Source organism: Gopherus flavomarginatus, chromosome 25 (genome assembly GCF_025201925.1).
Source record: "Gopherus flavomarginatus isolate rGopFla2 chromosome 25, rGopFla2.mat.asm, whole genome shotgun sequence".
Taxonomy (NCBI): domain Eukaryota; kingdom Metazoa; phylum Chordata; order Testudines; family Testudinidae; genus Gopherus; species Gopherus flavomarginatus.
In genome coordinates, this window is record NC_066641.1 from 14,774,138 (window position 1) to 14,793,486 (window position 19,349).

General features: G+C 62.4%; 2 protein-coding genes across 4 annotated transcripts in view; one reads left to right on the top strand and one right to left on the bottom strand.

Moving 5' to 3' along the window:
* Positions 1-329: 329 nt before the first annotated feature.
* Positions 330-1,481, bottom strand: CCR10 (C-C motif chemokine receptor 10). Its single transcript, XM_050935376.1, has one exon. It carries the CDS (start codon positions 1,479-1,481, stop codon positions 330-332), a length of 1,152 nt encoding a protein of 383 aa, XP_050791333.1.
* Positions 1,482-16,148: 14,667 nt separating this feature from the next.
* The window catches only part of CNTNAP1 (contactin associated protein 1), a 31,674-nt gene continuing 28,473 nt past the window's right edge, over positions 16,149-19,349 (top strand). For all 3 annotated transcript variants that reach the window (XM_050934549.1, XM_050934550.1, XM_050934551.1), the window contains exon 1: positions 16,149-16,190. In XM_050934549.1, coding sequence (XP_050790506.1) covers positions 16,175-16,190 — 16 coding nt within the window. In that variant the 5' untranslated portion in view covers positions 16,149-16,174. The remainder of the gene's footprint in view (positions 16,191-19,349) is intronic.

Consider the following 19,349-nt stretch of genomic DNA (forward strand, 5'->3'; position numbering starts at 1 on the left):
CACAGATCCCCCTCACCTCATGTGCTGGATGTTACACAGACACAGACACCCCCCAGTGTGCTGGGCGTGAGACAGCTCCCTCCCCCCCATGTGCTGGGCATTACACAGACACCCCCCCCCCCAGTATGCTGGGCATTTTACAGACACACACACACATACCCTGCACCAGTCAGTGAACACTGCCCCTGGAGCGGCCAGAGGAGGGTGCAGTAACAACGTGACACTGTCTTCTCCCATGAACCTGCCCCAGCAGCCCCCTGCCAGCCGAGGAGGGGAGCCCTGGCCTCCTGGCTGGCAGGGAGAGGGCTGAGCCTGGTCAGCACTGCCCCCTACACCATGTCCAGCCAGGTGGAGAGTAGGGCCCGGTGCCTGGGGCTGGGGCGCTGCCCAGCCTGTGCCCGGCCCACGCAGCCAGCATCGCTGGCCAGGAGCCGCAGTTCCTTCCGGAAGCGCACGCCCACGAAGGCATACAGCACGGGGTTGAGGCAGCAGCGGGCGAAGGCCAGGCCGCTGGTCACCACCAGAGCCAGGTCCTTGCGGCGGCTCTGGGCACAACTCATCTCCCGGCTGCCCAGCATGTCGGCCGTGTCCAGCAGCACCACCAGGCTGTAGGGCAGCTGGAGGGCCACAAAGACAAGCACCAGGGCCAGGATGACTCGTAGGGCCTTGTGCCGCTGGAAGCTGCGGGCAGCCAACAGGGTGCGGGCCATGGCCGCGTAGCAGGAGACCATGACCAGGAAGGGCAGCACGAAGCCCAGGATGACCTGGGCCAGGTTGGTGGCTCCTTGGGCTGCCCTGGAAACGCTGGCAGGGAAGAGCACCCTGCAGAGCTGGACGTCCTCGTGATCCTCGGCCCGACTGTACACGAACTGGGGCAGTGCCAGCAGGGTGGAGAGCAGCCAGGCCAGCCCGGCGGCGAGCCAGCCATAGCAGCGGGCCCGGGGACGCAGGCGGCAGGCAGCAGGCGCCCGGACGATGGCCATGTAGCGGTCCACGCTGATGCAGGTCAGGAAGAGGAAGCCGCTGTAGAAGTTGAGGGCGTAGAAGCCCTGCAGGGTCCGGCAGGCGTCGGTGCCCAGCAGCCAGCCCTGCAGCACGCCTGCCACAGCAAAGGGCAGCGTCAGCAGCAGCAGCAGGTCAGCCACGGCCAGGTGCAGCAGGCAGACGTCAGTCATGGAATGGGCCTGGCGGTAGCGGGCGTGGGTGAGCAGCACCAGCCCGTTCCCTGCCACGCCCAGCACTGACAGCAGCAGGTAGACAGCCGGCTGGTAGGTGCGGGCAAAGCTCTGCACAGTCCCTTTCTCACACAGCTCGGGCAGGGGGCTGCCCCCCTCCGGGTACTCCCCATCCTCATAGTAGTAGTCAGTGGTGACCGGGGGCTCGGCTGCCCAGGGGCTGAAGGTCTGTGAGGGCGAAACATCATCGTTATCGTTAGGAAAGAGCTTCGCTGCACAACGTGGCACTGCATAACGACACAACATGGTACCACACAGCTACAGCACACAGCAACACAACCACAGCACCACACATCTACAGCACAGCTACACAGCACTACACATCACAGCACCGCACTGCACAGCTACAGCAACACACAGCTACAGCACACAGCAACACAACCACAGCACCAAACATCTACAGCACAGCTACACAGCACTACACAACAACACAGCACTGCACTGCACTGCTACAGCAACACACAGCTACAGCACACAGCAATGCAACCACAGCACAGCTAGACAGCACAATAACACAGCATGGCACGGCACAGCAGCACAACACAGCACAGCTACACAGCACTGCACAACAACACAGCACAGCAGTGCAGTTACACCACACAGCAACACAACACGGCACTGCACAGCTACAGCACACAGCAACACAACACCGCACAACAACACAGCACAGCACTGCAGTTACACCACACAACAACACGGCACTGCACAGCGAAAGCACACAACAACACAACGCAGCACCACAGTTACACCACATAGCAACACAACATAGCTACCCAGCAACACAACACTGCACAGCTACCCAGCAACATAACAAAGCAGTTACACAACATAGCATTGCAGCACAACATATTAACACAACACAGCACTGCAATACAGCACAGTACATGAAAACTGCACAGCACCGCAAAGCAACACAGGAACACCACACAGCTACAGAGCAACACAACACAGCACCCCACAGCACAGCTACCTAACAATACAATCCAGCACAGCACTGCAACACTGCACTGCACCACAACATCTCACAGCAACACAACACCGCATAGCACCACACAGTCCAGCACAACTCCATACAAGAGGTAGCAGCACTGCACAGCAACCCGCAACGCTGCAGAGCAATGGATCAATGTCCGTTGCACAACCCCTGCTGGGATACTCAGCCAGGCCTGCAGCCTAGCCCGGGACCCTTGCCCCCAGGCACATGCTGTGCATCAAGGGGTGGCGGGGGGGCTGGGGGGTCACTCCCTGGAGCAGTTTGCTGCCAGGCTGGGCAGCTGGAAGGGCCCCATGCCAGTCTGGTGCTGCCCCATTGCTCCACCTCGCACAGACCCCTCTGGGGTCAGACAGAAGCTCAGTCTCTGCAGCCTGCTCAGCCCTGGTCCTCTGCTGAGGCTGCCAGTGAGGGGGGCTGGCTGATGCCTGCTGGGTTGGTGGGTTTCTGTGATGGGGGCACCTGTTCTGCTAGGAGCTAGGCTGAGCCCAGAAGAGACGGGAGCTGGAACACCCAGCCGGCTCGGTGCCTCGGGACGGGCCCTGCCACACCAAGAGACGCTGGATTCAGTGACTAAGTTTCTGTCTCACACCCAGCCCTGATCGGCGGGGGTGATTTCCGGGCTGCCAGTTGTGAGAGCTGCTGTGTCACTCCCTGGGCTGGGGTCTCATGTGCTGAGGGCTGCCAGAGGGGGAGAGGGCCAGGCTGGCATGATGCCCTGCAAGCAGGGGAGCAGCAGCCCTGTCTGTGGTTTCCTTTGATTCCTGGAAGCCTGGCGACATGGGCACCTGGAGGGCACCCCCAGCGCTGGGCTGTGACTCGAGGCTCTGAACAGCTCAAGGCATTTCACTGACGAACAATGAAAGTGTCAGCGATCAGAGTGCGAGACGGGAGCGTCATGGAGGGGATGGGTGCTCAGCTCCCAGAACTGGTGTTCAGCACCCAGAACCGGAGCTCAGCACCCAGAACCAGAGCTCAGCACCCAGAACCGGAGCTCGGCACCCAGAACCAGAGCTGCCTGGAGCTCAGCACCCAGAACCGGAGCTCAGCATCCAGAATTGGAGTTGCCTGGAACTCAGCACCCAGAACCAGAGCTCAGCACTGTGATGCAGTAGGGACTGTCTGTGTGGGAAGAACCGGAGCTGCCTGGAGTTCGGCATCTAAAACCAGAGCTGCCTGGAGCTCAGCACCCAGAACCGGAGCTCAGCACCCAGACTTGGAGTTGCCTGGAGCTCAGCACCCAGAACCGGAGCTGCCTGGAGCTCAGCATCCAGAACCGGAGCTCAGCACCCAGAACCGGAGCTGCCTGGAGTTCGGCACCTAAAACCAGAGCTGCCTGGAGCTCAGCACCCAGAACCGGAGCTCAGCACCCAGAATTGGAGTTGCCTGGAGCTCAGCACCCAGAACCGGAGCTCAGCACCCAGAACCGGAGCTGCCTGGAGCTTGGCACCCAGAACCGGAGCTGCCCAGAGCTCGGCGTTCAGGCCTGGAGTTGTGGTCACTGACCCATGCTGGGGGCACTGCCAGAGCCTGAGCCCCTGTAGATCAGGTACTTATGGGGTGAGTCTGTCTCATGAGTCATGTCAGGCCCCACAGACAGGCACTGGGACCCCACACAGTGACACTGCACTGAGCAGCAGGTGGCCCCCTGCCTGGGGCGGGGTGTGTGTGTGGGTCCATGGGCCCGGACACACAGATGGACACACACCGGCACTCCGACATGGGGAACGTACTGTCCTTCGTGGGGGGGATTTCCCAGGGGCCGGCAGGTCTTTCTCCCTTTGTGGCTGCCTGAATTGCTAGTAAAGATGTTTTGGGGAAGAAACATGTAAAACCCGCTGAGCTTCTCTGGCCCCCAGGTGATCAGATGTCCTCTGGGATGCCCCCGGATGCCTGGGGCCAGCCCTGCCTGGAGACCCAGCTCTGGTCCCTTGCAGCTTAGAGCCACAGAGCCAGAGCCCAGCTGGGGTAAATGGGCAAACTGAGTGCTGCTGACTCCGGGAAACTGCCGCTGTTACACCAGCAATTGGGTCCTGGCCTGCAGTTTCCTTCTGACTGGGCTGCGTGCTGAGCCCTAGGGGGCCTGGCTTCCCTTCTCCTGCCTTACAGCAGCCCTGGGGCTTGACTGCAGGTGGCTGCTCATGGTGTCTCGGGGCTGGACTGAGCCAAAGAACTGCCCAGGGACAGTGCGATTTCTCAGCGGCTCCATGCTGGCCTTTTCCAAGCCCCTGGCCCCTGAGACTCCAGTGTGGAGCTTTGCCCTGCCTTTGCCAGGGACGTGGGACCCACAGTGTCAGTTCCTGGTGGGCTGAGCAGACAGCAGCTTTCCTGCAGACCCAGCTTTGGAGCTCTGTGTGGACGCAGGGCTCAGCCTGGACCTCGCTGCAGGATCGGGGCCCCGACATCCCTTTCTGCGTCCAGCCCCCAGGCTCTGGGCGTGGAACCCATCCCAGCCTGCATGGGCCAGAGGATCCCAGGTGGGCCCACGTGGGACCGGGTGCTCACGACTCAAACCCAATCAGAAAAAACGGTTTTACATGAAAACAAGCAAGCGATGTCCCCTCCCCTGCCCCGGAAATCCCCCACAGCCCCTCACCTGGTTTGGGGGAGGCATCTGTCACTGTGAAGCTGCAGCAAGCGTCCTGCTTCTTTGAGACGCTGCTGTGGCCACCCCTGAGCACGATGCAGCCTGTGGTTTGACCACGTGCCCTACCTGATACCGAGAGCTGCTCTGAGAATCCAAGACCTGCCCCCACGAGACCTGAATGCCCAAGGTGACCCCAGGGCTGGGCCAGACCCTGTGTCGGTGCAGGAGGCATCCAGCCAGCACCCTGAGCACAGGCGCCCAATTGAACAGAGAATGGCTCCTCGTGCACCCACGTGCCACGCTTCATGGAAATGGGCCCTGGGGTCCGTGGCATGGTGGGTGCCCCAGCCATGGGGATGTAGGTCACAGAGCACTAGAGCTGCCAGCAAATTGAATGGAAACCCCTGGAGCATGCGCGGGCTGGAGCCAAGGGAGTGAGCCTGGGTCAGCGTGCCCTGCTCAGCTCCAGAGCCCTGGGCATGCAGTGCCTGCTGGGCCTCTGCTTCTCCAGCTGCCATTGGTACTGGCTGTCCTGCTGGCCCATGGTCAGGGCGTGGGGAGACAGGCCTGGAAACGAGCCACTCATGAATTGGGGGCCATTTACTGGGATTAACTCGTCTGGAGTCCCCTGAGGAGCCCACACAACGGAGCCGGGGTTGTACAGCCTAGGAGCACCCAGCACAATACGCCCCTGGTCCGGGACAGGGCTCCTGGTGCTACCGTAATGGACCTAACAACCTACAGAATCCAGCACAATGGGTCCCAGGCTCCAGGGCGCTACCGTAATGCACCTAATAATGTACAGCGCCCAGCCACGGTGAGGTTCGGGGCCATGACAGGGCCCCTGTATCACAGATAAGACGAATTGTGCCAGACCCTTGGCTGCTGTGAATCAGTGTAGCTGAGTGAATGGAACAAGGCCAACTTCCACCAGTGGGGCTCTGGTCCCACTGACACCAGCGGTGCTCTGGCCCGCTGCTCCTGGCCATGTGACAGGGACTCACCCTCTGTAAGGAGCCAGGACAGTCTCTCTCTCAGGACTCAGCTTCACACAGGAAACAGTTTGTTCTTGGAACAAGGGGCAGCCGCTGTCATCACAACCCCGGCAGCCCCCCTGGGGACTCCCTGGAGGCTGAGCCCTTCTGGCCCAGCAGGGGTGTCACCCCAGAGGGCCCTGCTCCAATACACTGGGGGAATTTATAACTTGACCCCACAAAAATTCTTAAGCTTTTTACTACAATGCAGATTAGGGCATGGCGGGGGAGGGGGAGGGCAACGGCTTTTCTCTCCGTGTCAGCAGCAAATCGATTCCAGTTGTTAATAGGCTTTCTGCCTTTTGCAGTTATAATCCCACAATCCCTCCTTTCTCCGAGGCTCGAGTCATCTTTGCAATGGCTTATCCCTGCTTTGCCTTGCAGACCCCCACACCCCAACTGCCAAGACCTGTCCACCAGCCAGCCTGGGCTGCACAGGAACAGGGTGGTGCCCCTTCTACTGGTGCTCACCGTGTTCTGGGTTTCAGAAGCCACTCGACCCCCATCAGAGCAGCTGTGTCTGTGTGCATGTAGCCAGGCCTGGCATGTTGTATCTAGCCAGTACACATGGTCTTTGGGCCCCACCATGCCTGTGGGATTCCTTCCTCTGAGCTTTGTTGTGCAAGGAACAAAAGACACAACAGCCCAAACCTCCTGCATGGCTTTTGACCTGGGCTGTGGCTCTTACCCCAGGCAGCAGCGCGGCATGCAAGCCTGGGACAGACGGAGCATTTCAGTGCGCTGCTGCTCTGGGCTTTGACTTCCCCTCTGCACTAGTGCAAAGAAAGGGGCAGCTGCCATACCCTGGCAAGCTGGCAGCAAGGGGCTGTGAGCAGGGGCAGCGACCCCTCCTCACGAGACGGCATTGCAAAGTAGCCCGTAGGAGTTGTGTGGGGGTCAGCCCAGCTTCTGCGTGGACCAGCACACACTGACTGTCATTCATGGCCCCCCAGGGCCATAGGTACAGGAAGGAGGGGTGCGGGGGGGGGCTGCAGCACCCCCAGGTTTTATCCCTGCACCCTAGCTGCTGGCTCTGTGCATAAAACCTGGGGTCAAGTATCAGAGGGGTGGCCGTGTTAGTCCGGATTTGTAAAAGCAGCAAAGAATCCATTGGCACCTTCTAGACTAACAGACGTTTTGGAGCATGAGCTTTCGTGGGTGAATCCCCACTTCGTCGGATGCATGTTATCTCTAGCTTGCTTGCATATATATACCTGCCCCTGGAAATTTCCACTACATGCATCCAACGAAGTGGGTATTCACCCATGAAAACTCATGCTCCAAAACATCTGTTAGTCTAGAAGGTGCCACAGGATTCTTTGCTGCTTTTACAAAACCTGGGGGTGTTGCCTGTGCCTGTGCCCAGCTCCCGGCCCTCTGCCTGCACTCTACTCCCCAACCTCTCCTCTCACCTGGGGCTCGGGTCCTGCCCGCTGGCTCCACTTCTGCTCCCAGGCCTCTGCTCTTGGGGCCTGCCCCACTCCCAGCCCTGCCGCTAGGGCACTGCTACTGGGGTCCCAGCTGCTGGCCCCTGCCTGGGGCTCCGCTCCTGGCCCCATGCCCGCCCCCAGCTGTGGCCTCGGCCCCTTTACCCCTGTCTGGGTCCCCCACTCCAGGAGACACAGCCCTGCTCCCAGCCTCAGGGCAGGGGGTGGGATGGGGTAAGGGGGCTGGCTTTCAGTACCCCCACTGCTAAAGATGTTCCAGCGCCACTGCCCATGGCAGCCATGCTGGGCCGGGGACTCCTGCCCAGAGAGTTGCCAATTTTGGTTGGATATATTCATGGAGATTTCCTCACAACATAATCTTTAATTAAAGATTAATCTTTAATTCCTGGAGACTCCAGGCCAATCCTGGAGGGCTGGCAACTCTACACTGCCCCTGCACACCATGGACATCATGACAGAGTGGGGCAGAGGGGGAGGGGGCTGTGCCCACTAGATCAAGATGGGATGGGGGGCGCTGAAGCAGGGAGAGCTGGAAGACGACGCGGGCTGGATTCCAGCTGCAGAGATGGGGTCAGAGGGGAACAGGCTTCGCAGCCACCTTGTAGCTTCCCTATTGTGACCCTGTCAGGGGGGAGAGCTGCCTCAATGCTAGGCTGGGGCTGCTGGTTTGGGGGCGCCCTCCTGCCGCTCAGGCAGGGGCCTGGCCAGGTGGCTTCAGCCCCCGCACAACCCAGCCCACAAGCCAAGAGCTTCTTCGCTTCTGAGTAACTAACGGTGTCCCTGCCGTGCTCCCACTGCACCTGGGATTCTCTGTTCTCTCTTTCGCCCTCCGACCAGGCCCTGCTAACAGGAAACAGCCACGTCGCCCACCGCCGAGCAGGGCCCAGACATCCTCCCAGGCCCAGCCCCGTCTGGCTCCTGGCCCCCGCCTGCCCCTGGGGTGCAGGGATGAGCTCCCTTCAGCTGGGCTTGGCTCCCTGGAGCTCCCCCATAATCCATCGAGAACCCAGCTCCATGGGTGTGGGGGAGCCCCCAGCCCTCTGCACAGGAGGGCGGCCCATCAGGACTGCCATCTCTGACCCTGGCTACTGGGCTCTGCAGGTTCTGAGCCCTCCCTCAGAGGCCACGATGGGGCCTGCTGCTCTAGAGCCCTGGCCTCACAGACATCCCTGAGTGGCAGCCCACTGGGGCCGAGGCCAGGGCCAGGGCCAGCGGGAGCGGCGTTGGGGGCATGGCCAGAGTCCTCCTGCAAAGAGACCAGAGACCTCACCCCAGAGCAGAGCAGGGCTCCTGCTGGATCAGGACTGGGGGCTGCTCTGAATGCCAGGGTGCAGACAGGATAATATCAGGGAGGCAGCGACAGAGCTCATGGCAGGGCCTGGGAGGGCACAAGGAGTGGGGGCATGAGGGGTATTTGTGAGTGACAATCAGCCCTCGAATCCCCCAGGTGAATGCACTCAGATTGGCCTGAGTCCAGAGCTGTTCCCCCACCCTGCACTGCCCTCTCTCACAGTACTGACTTGGGGAGCTGGCCTGAGCCCCTCATCTGCTGGGCACTGGGTCCCTGAGAGCTGGGGTCCCCTTGCACTGTGCCCCTCTCCCCATCAATAGCTGTGGGGGGGGGGCAGGCAGCCAGGGGCCAAGGGAAAGCCAGGGTGACAGTGCTAAGCAGCAGGGCCCGAGGAGGCTGGGGTGGGATCCTGAGCCATGGTGGAGGGTGGAGGGGGCTGGGGTTCTTAGGTAGGCCATGCAGCCTGCTTGCTCCAGCCCCCGCACTCAGCACGCCCAGGGAGGACAGCTGACAATGGCTATTTGGGAGCAGACAGGCTAAATCCCACGTCTTTTTTGCACCAGTGGAGAGAGACAGGCAACTCCTAACCCCCAAGGCTTAATCTGCTTGTTGATTACAATCCAGTGCCACATCTGTCACGGCGCCTGCTTTGCAAAGGTTGTGGTCACTGTTATCCTGCCCTCACTCCCCACTCTGCTCTCCCCAGAGCGCACTGCTGGGACCGGGGCTCATGGCCACTCAGAGCCAGACTCTTGCTTGTGGTGTCACTGGAAACACCCTGATTGCTGGAGGTGGGAGCCACTGGCATGGGCTGCCGCCCTCGTCCACGGCTGCGGACTGCCAACCCCTCGCACCCCTGCAGAGTCCCTGCGGCACAGGGCTGTGGCCCGCCAGCTGGGCCAAGAGAGTGGGTGTGTGGGGAGCCTGCCCAGCCAAGCCTGCGTGCCCCCAGGCAAGTTAGCATTGCAAGGGTTATTTGTTGGCCTCTCCCCGGCATAAGGCCTGCAGAGGCCTGACAGAGACTTCTGGAGCAGCCCCCGGCCTGTCCCCCGCTCTCTCTGAAGAGGGCTTTCCTGCTCCAGCTGCCCCTCCCAGCCCTGATCCTCACAGGTCCTGTGGAAGAGAGGGGGTGGTCGCTCTGCTCCAGAACAAAAGCCCAACTCAGCCTGTGACATAAAATGGCTCATAAATTCAGGCAAAGCTGGAGCCCAAGAGACTGGGACAGGGTGGGGAGGAGGGGCTGCAGGGAACATCCCAGGGGCTGTGAGGTTCTAGAGATGGGAGGGAATCACCGCTCTGGGTGGTGACCATCTCCCGGACGTTGTTTATCGGGGGCGGGGGAGTCACCACCATACCTGCCAGCCATGTCCTGAGACCCCAGGCACTGCTGGGCTTCGTCGTCCTGGTCCTGGTCCTGGCGACACCCTGGCCAGAGCGGGCCAGGCAGAAGGAACCGATGCTACCGCCACCGGCTCCTGCTGAGTCTGAATGGCACCTGGAATGTCAGACTTGGGATCCTGCCATCAGCCCCCTTGGGCCATTTTCCTTTGTTCTCCTTTCTCCTGACCCGCTCTCTGTCTCAGGCTAATGAGAGTCTGGCTGAGCCGGCCCAGACAACGGCCCCTTTTGCAACAGCTGTGAGCCTGCACCCAGAGGCAGCTAAAAGCAATACCAAAAGCAGCCCAACGCTGATCCGAGTTTTCCAGGTCTCGGCGTGGCTGGTCAGACCATGGGCTGGGCCTGTGACTCTGCAGCACCGAGGCTAAGTGAGGGTCAACACCAGAGACAGAAGCTGCATTTTCTCTCTTAGCTGTTCCTTTCTCTCCCCTCTCCTGTACGTTGTTTTGTTTTGTAGGGAACAAGCTCCCAGAACCCACCTCAGCTCCCTATGGCTCTTTTCCCCCAAGTGGGCAGCTATCACCATCTTTAACAGACGGTGGGGGCTTTGCCTCGTACGACCTCTCTACCCTTCCGGGGGGAGAATGCGGGAACTGATTAGAACAAACCCCTCACATAACGCTGCACATTTCGAGTGTCTGGCCTGGTTTCAGTATCTGTAACACAAGGTGGCTCATGGGAGCCACCCACCAGCGAAGGCTCTCACAGGCCCCCCCGGAGCCGTTCAGGATCGCACCAGGGACTCCTTAAGCCTGGCTGGAAATGTGGGAAACATCTCACCCCTGCACTCTTCCCACCACGGCGTCTGACGCAGCCCTGCTGCCTTGCACTCAGAAGCTCTCCGAGGCCCCTTTGAATCTGGCGGCCCCCCAAGCCGGCCTGGAGCACTCCAGCCCTGGCAGTGGATCGGCTGAGAGCCCTGCTCATTGTGCTATGTCCTCTGTCTCCAGGGTGGGGCTGATGCTACTGCTAGGCCGTGTTACTAGGCAGGCAGGCTCCGAGGCCCTGCCACTGAGAAAGGGGGCGTGTGGGAGCCGAAGGGCTGTTCTTTGCACAAACGAGCCGGCAGTCCCCTTGGCCCCTGGCTGTCGCTTCAATGCAGGAGCCTGGGAGGGAGCGTGTGGTGTGTGCGTCTCCTCTGCTCCAGGCCAGGCTGTGCCCAGTAGGGCACAACATGGCGGCCAGTCTCAGCCAACAGAAATTGAAAGGTGCAGCACCCAAAGTGGGGCCCATGGCTGAACCCGTCACAGCCGCTGGGAGAGGGGCCCGGGCCAGAGACCACTGAACCCTGGGCAGGCTGTACTCACATCAGCCAAACCCTTTGCCTGCCCCCAGCAGCTCCCAAGCCAGGATCCCAGCACACTGGGCAAATGCCTACCCAGGGATGGCAGCGGGCACAGTGCCTCCTTTCACTAGGGCAGTGCATACTGCATGGCTCCCCTCCCCCAGGCTCCAGGGGTGGGGAACGGCCTGCACTGAGACACACGGAGGGGGGCTGCCACAGCCCCGTGGGAAGGATGAAGGTCATGGGGTGCTGATGGTTTGGTTTCCGGGTCAGACACAGCTTATGGCTTGTCTGTCGGGCAGCGCCTGGGCCGCTCAGTGTAGCCAGCATGAATGCCATTGGCCTGTGAGCCGGGCTGTGTCACACCCACCCCCAGAGCGAGGGGCAGGCGTCAGGCTCCAGATAGGGCCGGCCCTGCCCTATTCTCAGCTCCTTGCAATGCTCAGTTCATACATTACGCTGAACCAGCCACTGCAATTCCCATTGCAGCCCCCAATATCCCCTGGGTCTGATGCTGATCACTGCTGAGCAACAGGGCTGCCCCAGGCCCCTTTCACCCATGTGGCTTGGCAACGTGTCAGTCCTGCTTCAGGCATTAACAGCCAGATCCCTCGCTGGCCACTGTGCCCGGCTCAGCCACACATGCCCGCTCCACAGCTCAGGACGCTGCTCTCTGCACAAACCTCTCCCACACTGGTTCTTCTCCAGCCCCCTTTGTCCCCTTCCCCACTGCTGTGTTGCTAACAAAGCCAGAAAGGAGGGTGGCTTGCCCAGCCCTGGCTGTTCCCGTGTGCTGTGGAGCCAGCAGAGGGTGCACGAGATTGTCAGGTGTTGTTCAGCTGCCAGCCAGACATAAAGAGGGGCAATGTCCGGGGGGGTTAGTTTCCCATGGCAATGCAGATTATGCGGCACAAACATGGGGGCTTCTGCCCAGACTGTGCTCCAGGCAGGACTCAGCTGCATTCCTGGCTGGTGTGTTGTTTGCCCAGTCCCTGCTGTGTGCATCAGGCAGTGTGGAGGTGCTGCCTGGCCCCGTGCCCCTCCCTGGCGAAGGAGGAAATGAACCTGTGTGAAGCATGGAGGGGGTCTCTGGCCAGCCACGTCTGAGCCAGCAGGCAGGTCCCTGGGCCAGGGGTGCAGCACAGGAAGCAGTGCACTCGAACCTGCTCAGGAGGTTGGACTAGATGACCTCCTGAGGTCCCTTCCAACCTTGATATTCTATGATTCTATTTCTCACTCTCCTATGGCCCTGCGACAGGCACTGACCTGCCCCAGCCATGCCAGTGGCACTTCTGCCCCAGCACCAAGCCTGCAAGGCCCCCACCGGTTCACCCGCCCTCCCAGCATTGACATAGCTGCACAGGGCTGCTCACCCTGCCAGTGCCCACTCCAGCAATGGGCAGCACAAGACCCAGAGCTGGGGCCGAGAGCGACAGGGGGTGTCACCTTGGGGGAGGGGAGAGGAGGGAGTCTTCACTGTGGGGGAGGAAACCCAGACGTCTGCATGGCATGGGACACATCTCAATGGAGGGCTCCTCATGGACCCCTCCCCCGCAGCCATGACCTCATGGACCTCCCCTCTCCTCCTGTTTCCTGTGCCCAGCCCCCCTCCAGCCGCATGGACCCCCCCTTCCATTTGACAGGCCCAGCCCCCTCCAGACCATTCCCTGTTCCCTCCCCAAGGGGGAAGCCCAGCCAGGACCTTCTGCCTCAGTAGGGAAGTGTCCTGAGGCCTCCCCTCCCTGACTAGCACTGGGGCAGCCAGAAGTGGGGGGAGGGGCCCTCAAGGAGTGGATACTTGCGGGGTGGGGGGACTCAGCCCTTCTTTACCCTGAGCTGCAGTTCTCAGGCACATCGCTGTGCCCCCTGGCCCTGTTCAGACAAGACTCCTCTGAATCAGGAACACTTCCTCTGCCCCCCACCAGCCACCCCCCACTGTGTCCAGACGGCCCCAGAGCTTGGGTTGGGGACCTTGAGCAGCAGCCCCCAGACTACCCCAGAGCCATGAATAAGGTGCCCTGTGTTTGGCCTCGTCCCCAACTCAGCCTCAGCAGGGGCGCAGGGGCAGCACCCCATAGGAGCTGCAGTGCAGGGGCAGGGGAGCCGCTAGGGAGAAGCCCACTGGCTCCTTGGAGCCCAAATGTTGGGGGGGGCCATTTGGGGCCAAGCTTGAGTCTTGCGAAGGGGCTGGGCACCCACATCCCCAAAATCCAGACCTTGGGGATCACACTGGGCACCCCAAATAACTGACCACTTCTGAAAACATGCTCAGCTGCACAGAAGCATGAGCTCCTCACCCCCTTCTGCATCCCATCCCCCGCTCTGTGCCCCTCATCCCCTGCTCTCTGCCCCCACCCCCTTCTGCACCCCCATCCTCTGCCCTGTGCCCCCATCCTCTGCTCTGTGCCCCCATCCCCTTCTGCACCCCCATCCTCTGCCCTGTGCCCCCATCCTCTGCTCTGCACCCCCATCCCCTTCTGCACCCCCATCCTCTGCCCTGTGCCCCCATCCTCTGCTCTGTGCCCCCCATCCCCTTCTGCACCCCCATCCTCTGCCCTGTGCCCCCATCCTCTGCTCTGTGCCCCCCATCCCCTTCTGCACCCCCATCCTCTGCCCTGTGCCCCCATCCTCTGCTCTGCACCCCCATCCCCTTCTGCACCTCCATCCTCTGCCCTGTGCCCCCATCCTCTGCTCTGTGCCCCCCATCCCCTTCTGCACCCCCATCCTCTGCCCTGTGCCCCCATCCTCTGCTCTGCACCCCCATCCCCTTCTGCACTCCCATCCTCTGCCCTGTGCCCCCATCCTCTGCTCTGCACCCCATCCCCTTCTGCACTCCCATCCTCTGCCCTGTGCCCCCATCCTCTGCTCTGCACTCCCATCCTCTGCTCTGTGCCCCACCCCCTTCTGCACCCCCATCCTCTGCCCTGTGCCCCCATCTCTGCTCTGTGCCTCCCATCCCCTGCTCTCTGCCCCAACCCCCTTCTGCACCCCATCCCCTGCTCTGTGTTCTCACCCCCTCGTACATCTGCCATCCCCTGCTCTGTGCCCCCACCCCCGCTCTGTGCCCCCATCCTCTTTGCCTCAGCCCCTTCTGCACCCCATCCCCTGCTCTGTGCCCCCATCCTTTGTTCTGCACCCCATCCCCTTCTGCACCCTCATCCTCTGCTCTGCGCCCCCATCCTCTGCTCTGCGCCCCCATCCCGTTGTACATGTGCCATCCCCTGCTCTGCGCCCCCAGCCCCTTCTGTACCTCCATTCTCTGCTCTGAGGCCCCATCCTCTGTGCCCCCCTCCCCCGCTCTCCGCCCTCATCCGCCGCCCCCGGTGCCCGGTGCTCCCCGCCCGTCCCGCTGGAGACGCTGCCGTGGAGCGGCTGCCGGGGGCAGGAGGGAGCGGAGCACGCGCGGGGCCGGTGATCGGCGCGTGCAGCATCAGCACCCGGAGCAGCCGCGGCAGCAGGAGACGTGTCGGGCTGGGCTGCAGCGGGGGCTGCACCGAGCGCTCCCCGCCGCCTCCGGCATGGACACCCGCCTGCTCTGCTTCCTCCTCGCAGCCTGCGCGGCCGTCCTGCCGCTGGACCTCCGCCGCTGTCCGCCTCGTAAGTTCCGCGGCCGCCCGCGGGATCTGCCCGGCTCCGCAATGCGGGACGAGGCGCTGCAGCGGCCCCACAGCCCTGCTGCCCCGCTCCCAGCCCCAAACAGCCGCCAGCTTCCCTGCCCTTTCCCAGCGCCTGGAGCCCAGGCAGCCCCCCCCTGCCCCGCTGTATAGACAGGGAAACTGAGGCACCGCGATGGGAAGGGACTTTCCCAAGGTCACCTGGCCAGGTGATGGCAAGGTCGGGGATAGACCCCCTGAGCCCTGCCCCCAAGACCCAGGGCCCCTTACCCCGCTGGGGAGGGCTGGGATCAATAGTTCTTGTGCCATGGATCCAGCCCAGCCTGGTGGGTGCAGAGCAGCTGCCCCCCCCCCCACCTCCCACTGCAGCACCTGCCTGTGCTCGCTGCAGTCCTGAGACCAGCAGCCGGAGACAGGCTGGGCCCCAGCTCTATCCCCTGCAGAGCTGCCCAGCCCAGAACCCCCAGCAGCCCACCTGCCCCACCGGCAGCTGTGTGCAGAGCCCCTGCGCCCTGTCTCCCTCCCCAAGTTACTTCTCCTCGGCTCTCTGGAGCAGCAGCAGCTGCTGCAGAAAAGCTTCCCTGGGAGCTGAGGGGCATGGGGGTGCCTGGCTGGTGTCATGGGGTGCCCCCTGGGTGCCCATGCAGAGAGATTTTGGCCCTGGCTGTGTCCAGGTGCTGTGACTCTCTCTGTGCAGTGTGGAGCCTGCGGGCGAGGTCACTGCCAGGCTGGCTGGAGAGGGGCTGCAGGGGACATAGCACAGCTGCCAGGGATCCTGTTGTGAAGGAGGCTCCAACAACCGGCCTTTGCTGTGGGTGGGGAGGGGAGCGCTCAGGAATACCCACCCCCCAGGGCAGGAGCCCAGGCCAGCCCCAGAGGAGACAGGACGGCCTCCTGGGGCTTGCAGTGTTCTAGGACTGGGCTAGCATGTTCCTGACCTGTTCCACCCAGCCCCCGGGACCAAGGGGAGATGGGCTGGGTCAAGGAAGGTGTTTCTCTGGCCCTCTCATGGTAAGGGGTGGGGATGGAGAGAGGGGGATGGGAAGACTGGGCAGCTGGGGGAGCCTGCCCCACGATGGCCCTGGGATTTCTCCCCCTACAGGTGCCGCACACAGGTACATGTAGCTGCTGGGCAGGACCCTGGGGGCAATGGCCTCATGCCAGGGCCCAGCCTCGGCAGAGAGTGAATCCAGAGGGGCTGGCTGGCCAGGGTCTCCGGAGAGGCAGGTGGTGCCCGGGGCCATGCTGGTGGGCCCATGGGCTTCTCCTGCTCTGCTGCCCTGGGGGGAGGATGGCCATGTGGGCAGGTCAGTAATTGCTGATCTGGGTCTGTTCTTTGGTCGCACATGTAGCAAGCCTTGTTTGGGGTCTCTGGGGCATCGTCTGCTCAGGGAGAGAGCAGGGCTGGGCTTGGGGCAGGGCTGGCCCCATCCCAGCAGGAGAAGCAGGCTGTTCCCATGGCGCTGCCAGGATCCACCCTCTGGCACATGGGCCGGATTTTCTGACCTGTTCAGCCACTTGGCAAGGCGTCTGCAGGGTGCTGCAGCTGAGCACGTGGCCAGGTCTGGTCTCGGGTGTGGCTCTGGCACCTCAGCAGTAGCCTGTCCTGGCTTGGGGCTGCAGGGCAAGCGCAGGGCCCCTTTGGGTTTCTCCCAGCTGCGTGGCTGTACCATGTTGCCAGTGCCGGCTGCTCCTGGTCACCCTCTGGGGCTGTGCTGAGCCCTGCTGAGAGGCTCTGCTGATGCCTAGGATGCCGGCAGGTGGTCAGGGACCCCAGGATTGCAGCTGGGGTGTGTGGGGGCACAGCCCCTCTCCCATCAGGGATGCCTGCTCTGCCATAGCCCGAGATGCACTGGGGCCTCACTAGCCAGGTGTCCCCAGGGAGAGGTGCCCAGGGGTTAGGGTGCTATGGGTGCCACAAGGGGGCTCTGCAGAGCACAGTGGGACTGACTGGTAGCTCCCCCAGGAGAGGATGATTGAGGTTCAGCAGGGCCCTGGGCCTGTCTGACTCCCTGGGCTCAGCTGGGGCAAAGCGCTGGCCCTGAGCAGGGCTGGGTGCCTTAGTGAGGAGCCCTGTGCCCCTCCGATACCCTGGCCCTGAGGCTGAGGGCCTGAGCAGAGGATGGGGAGGTGGGGAACCCTGTGTTCAGATTCCGGCACCAGCACTGACGCCCCCCATGCCATGGGGTGAGGGACGTGGTTCTGGACTTTCTCTTCCCCTCCCCCAAGAACAGCCCAGGACAGGGGGGTGAACGTGGAGCCTCCATCTCTGCTGGGCACCACCCCGAGCCTGTGCAGGGCCCTGGATCCTCATGGGTAACTGCTCCAGCTGCTCCCCTACCTGTCTGTACCCCAGCCCAGCCTATCCATGCCACAGTCCAGCCTGCCCCCCCAACCCTCCCCCCACTGAGAGAAGAGTGTGCAGCAGGGTCCCCAAAGTGCAGGAAAATGGGTGAGGTGAGCACAGCTCCTCTTGTCCCCCCGTAGCCCCTCGTTGAGCTGTGGCACAGGGCAGCCATCAGCTGGGACACTGGAGAGGGAGAGAAAGAGGCTTGCCCTGCGGGTGCCCCATGGGATCCAGCCTGAGGCCAGCACATCAGCCTGTGTGTGGAGCCGGCTGGGGCTGCCCCATCTGATACTGGGAAGGGGCTGCGTGGCCCCATCGGGAGCCTCCAAAAGGAGATTTGCATAACCCCCTCCAGTCCAGCCCTGGGCTCTCCCCTGCCAGCTCCAGCCCAGCTGCATCCCGAGCCCCACTAGCCTGAAGCTAGCACTGTGGGAGTGTGTTGGGTGCCTGGCTGACACAGCAGGAACATGGGGCTTCCCTCCCTCCCCCGACCAGGGTCTCCCCAGAGCCACCAGGCTGGCAGCCATCTGGCTGGTGCGGGCAGGCGCGGAGCTGCAGGGCGTGTCAGCTCTCTGCAGTGGGAGGAAAGAGAGAGAGTGGGTGAGAGCAGAGGGAAGCCTTGCGGCTCCAGGGAGCCCAGCCGAGCCAAGCCACCCAGAGCCCTGTGCGGGGCAGACCCCCAAGCTGAGCCCAGGAGCCCCGCTTGGGGCAAACCCTTCCTGACCAGCTGTTGTGCAAGCAGCAATGGTCACTGTCTCTGGGGCAGGGCCCAAAGGCCACGCTGTCTAGCACCAAATGTCCCCAGTAGGCACCGTCCTGCCCTGCTGGCTGCCCCGGGACCCTGGGCAGGGTCACTGCTCCCCAGAACTGGGCTTTCCCCTCCCGCGTCCAGGTGCTTGGGACCAGCCAGCCTTTATAGCTCACTGTGAAATCACTGTGAGAACGTGGCAGGGGCAGCGTTCCCCAGGGCGTCGCAGCCCTGATGGCTTTGGGATAGCAGCAGGGGCTAGGAGGAGGGATGCACAAATGCTGAGTGATCCATGCGTGTACCCCGATGCCCTGTATAGCAGATCACTCACTCACTGGTGCAGCGCCTCCTGCTGGTCATCCAGGAATTAGCTTGATTCCAGCCTCTGGAGCGCCTCTTGCTGGCTGGTGTCTCACCTGCCTCAGGCCCTCATGTCCCTCACAGACCCCGATGCCCTTTACTCAGGGTTCCGCTCCAGCAGTTCCCCCTCACGCTGGGTCTCCCCTCCCACGGGAACACCCAACCCTCTAAACCCACCTTGCCTCAGTGGCTACTGCCAATCATCAGCCAGCCCCCGCTCCCTGGGGCAGACGCAGTGTACTGGCCACTCATCACTGGCAAGGGGGTTGGACCAGCTGCCCCTGCCCATCCCTGGGCTGCCCTGGTACCTCTTTAGGCCTTAAACAAGGCCTCAGACTGGGGAGTTGCTTGGCTGGAGCTCCCCAGCTCCTCCAGCCTTTCCCCAGCCCTGCTCTGCATCAGGTGCCCTCTGCTCCCAGGCAGCCAGGCCTGTCTCCACCCAAAGCTGGAGAGAGACTCTGACCTTAGCCCTTTTATTAGGGCCTGCTGTGGCCTGATTAGGTGTGGCCCCAGCTGTGGCTGCTTCCCCAGTCAGCCCAGCCTTCCTCCCCAGAGTGGGGTAACTGCCCCACTACACCCTGCGAGGCCAGATTCCTAGAGACACCCTGCCCCCTCAGGCCTCTAGCGCCTCCATCTCCAGGGCTTTGCAATGGGCCGTTCTGTCTTCCCTATGCCCCCTGGCCCGGCTGGGCCTGTGGCTGGACTCGTGTGCCTGTGGGTGCTGCATGGGGTGGGGGGAGGTGGTTGCATGTCATGACACAAGGACCTGAAGGGGCTGGGGATGCTGGTGACAGGGGAGGTGGGGGCTAGGTGGGTTGGGAGCATCGCACAGGCTCAGCCCCCACGTCCCACAGGGTCAGGGTGGGAGCCTGGCCCACCCTGCACACGCACTGGCTGTGCGGTCTTGGGGGCACTTGGGGAATTATTGAGTGACCCTCTCCCGGCCAGGGCAACATCTCAGCTACTCATCTGCGCCGGAGACCTGCTGGGGATGCGGCGACCGTGAGCCGG

What these genes read in the sequence shown, in the direction of transcription:
- CCR10 (XM_050935376.1), bottom strand. Translation starts at nt 1,481, where the DNA reads ATGTTGTGTCGTTATGCAGTGCCACGTTGTGCAGCGAAGCTCTTTCCT.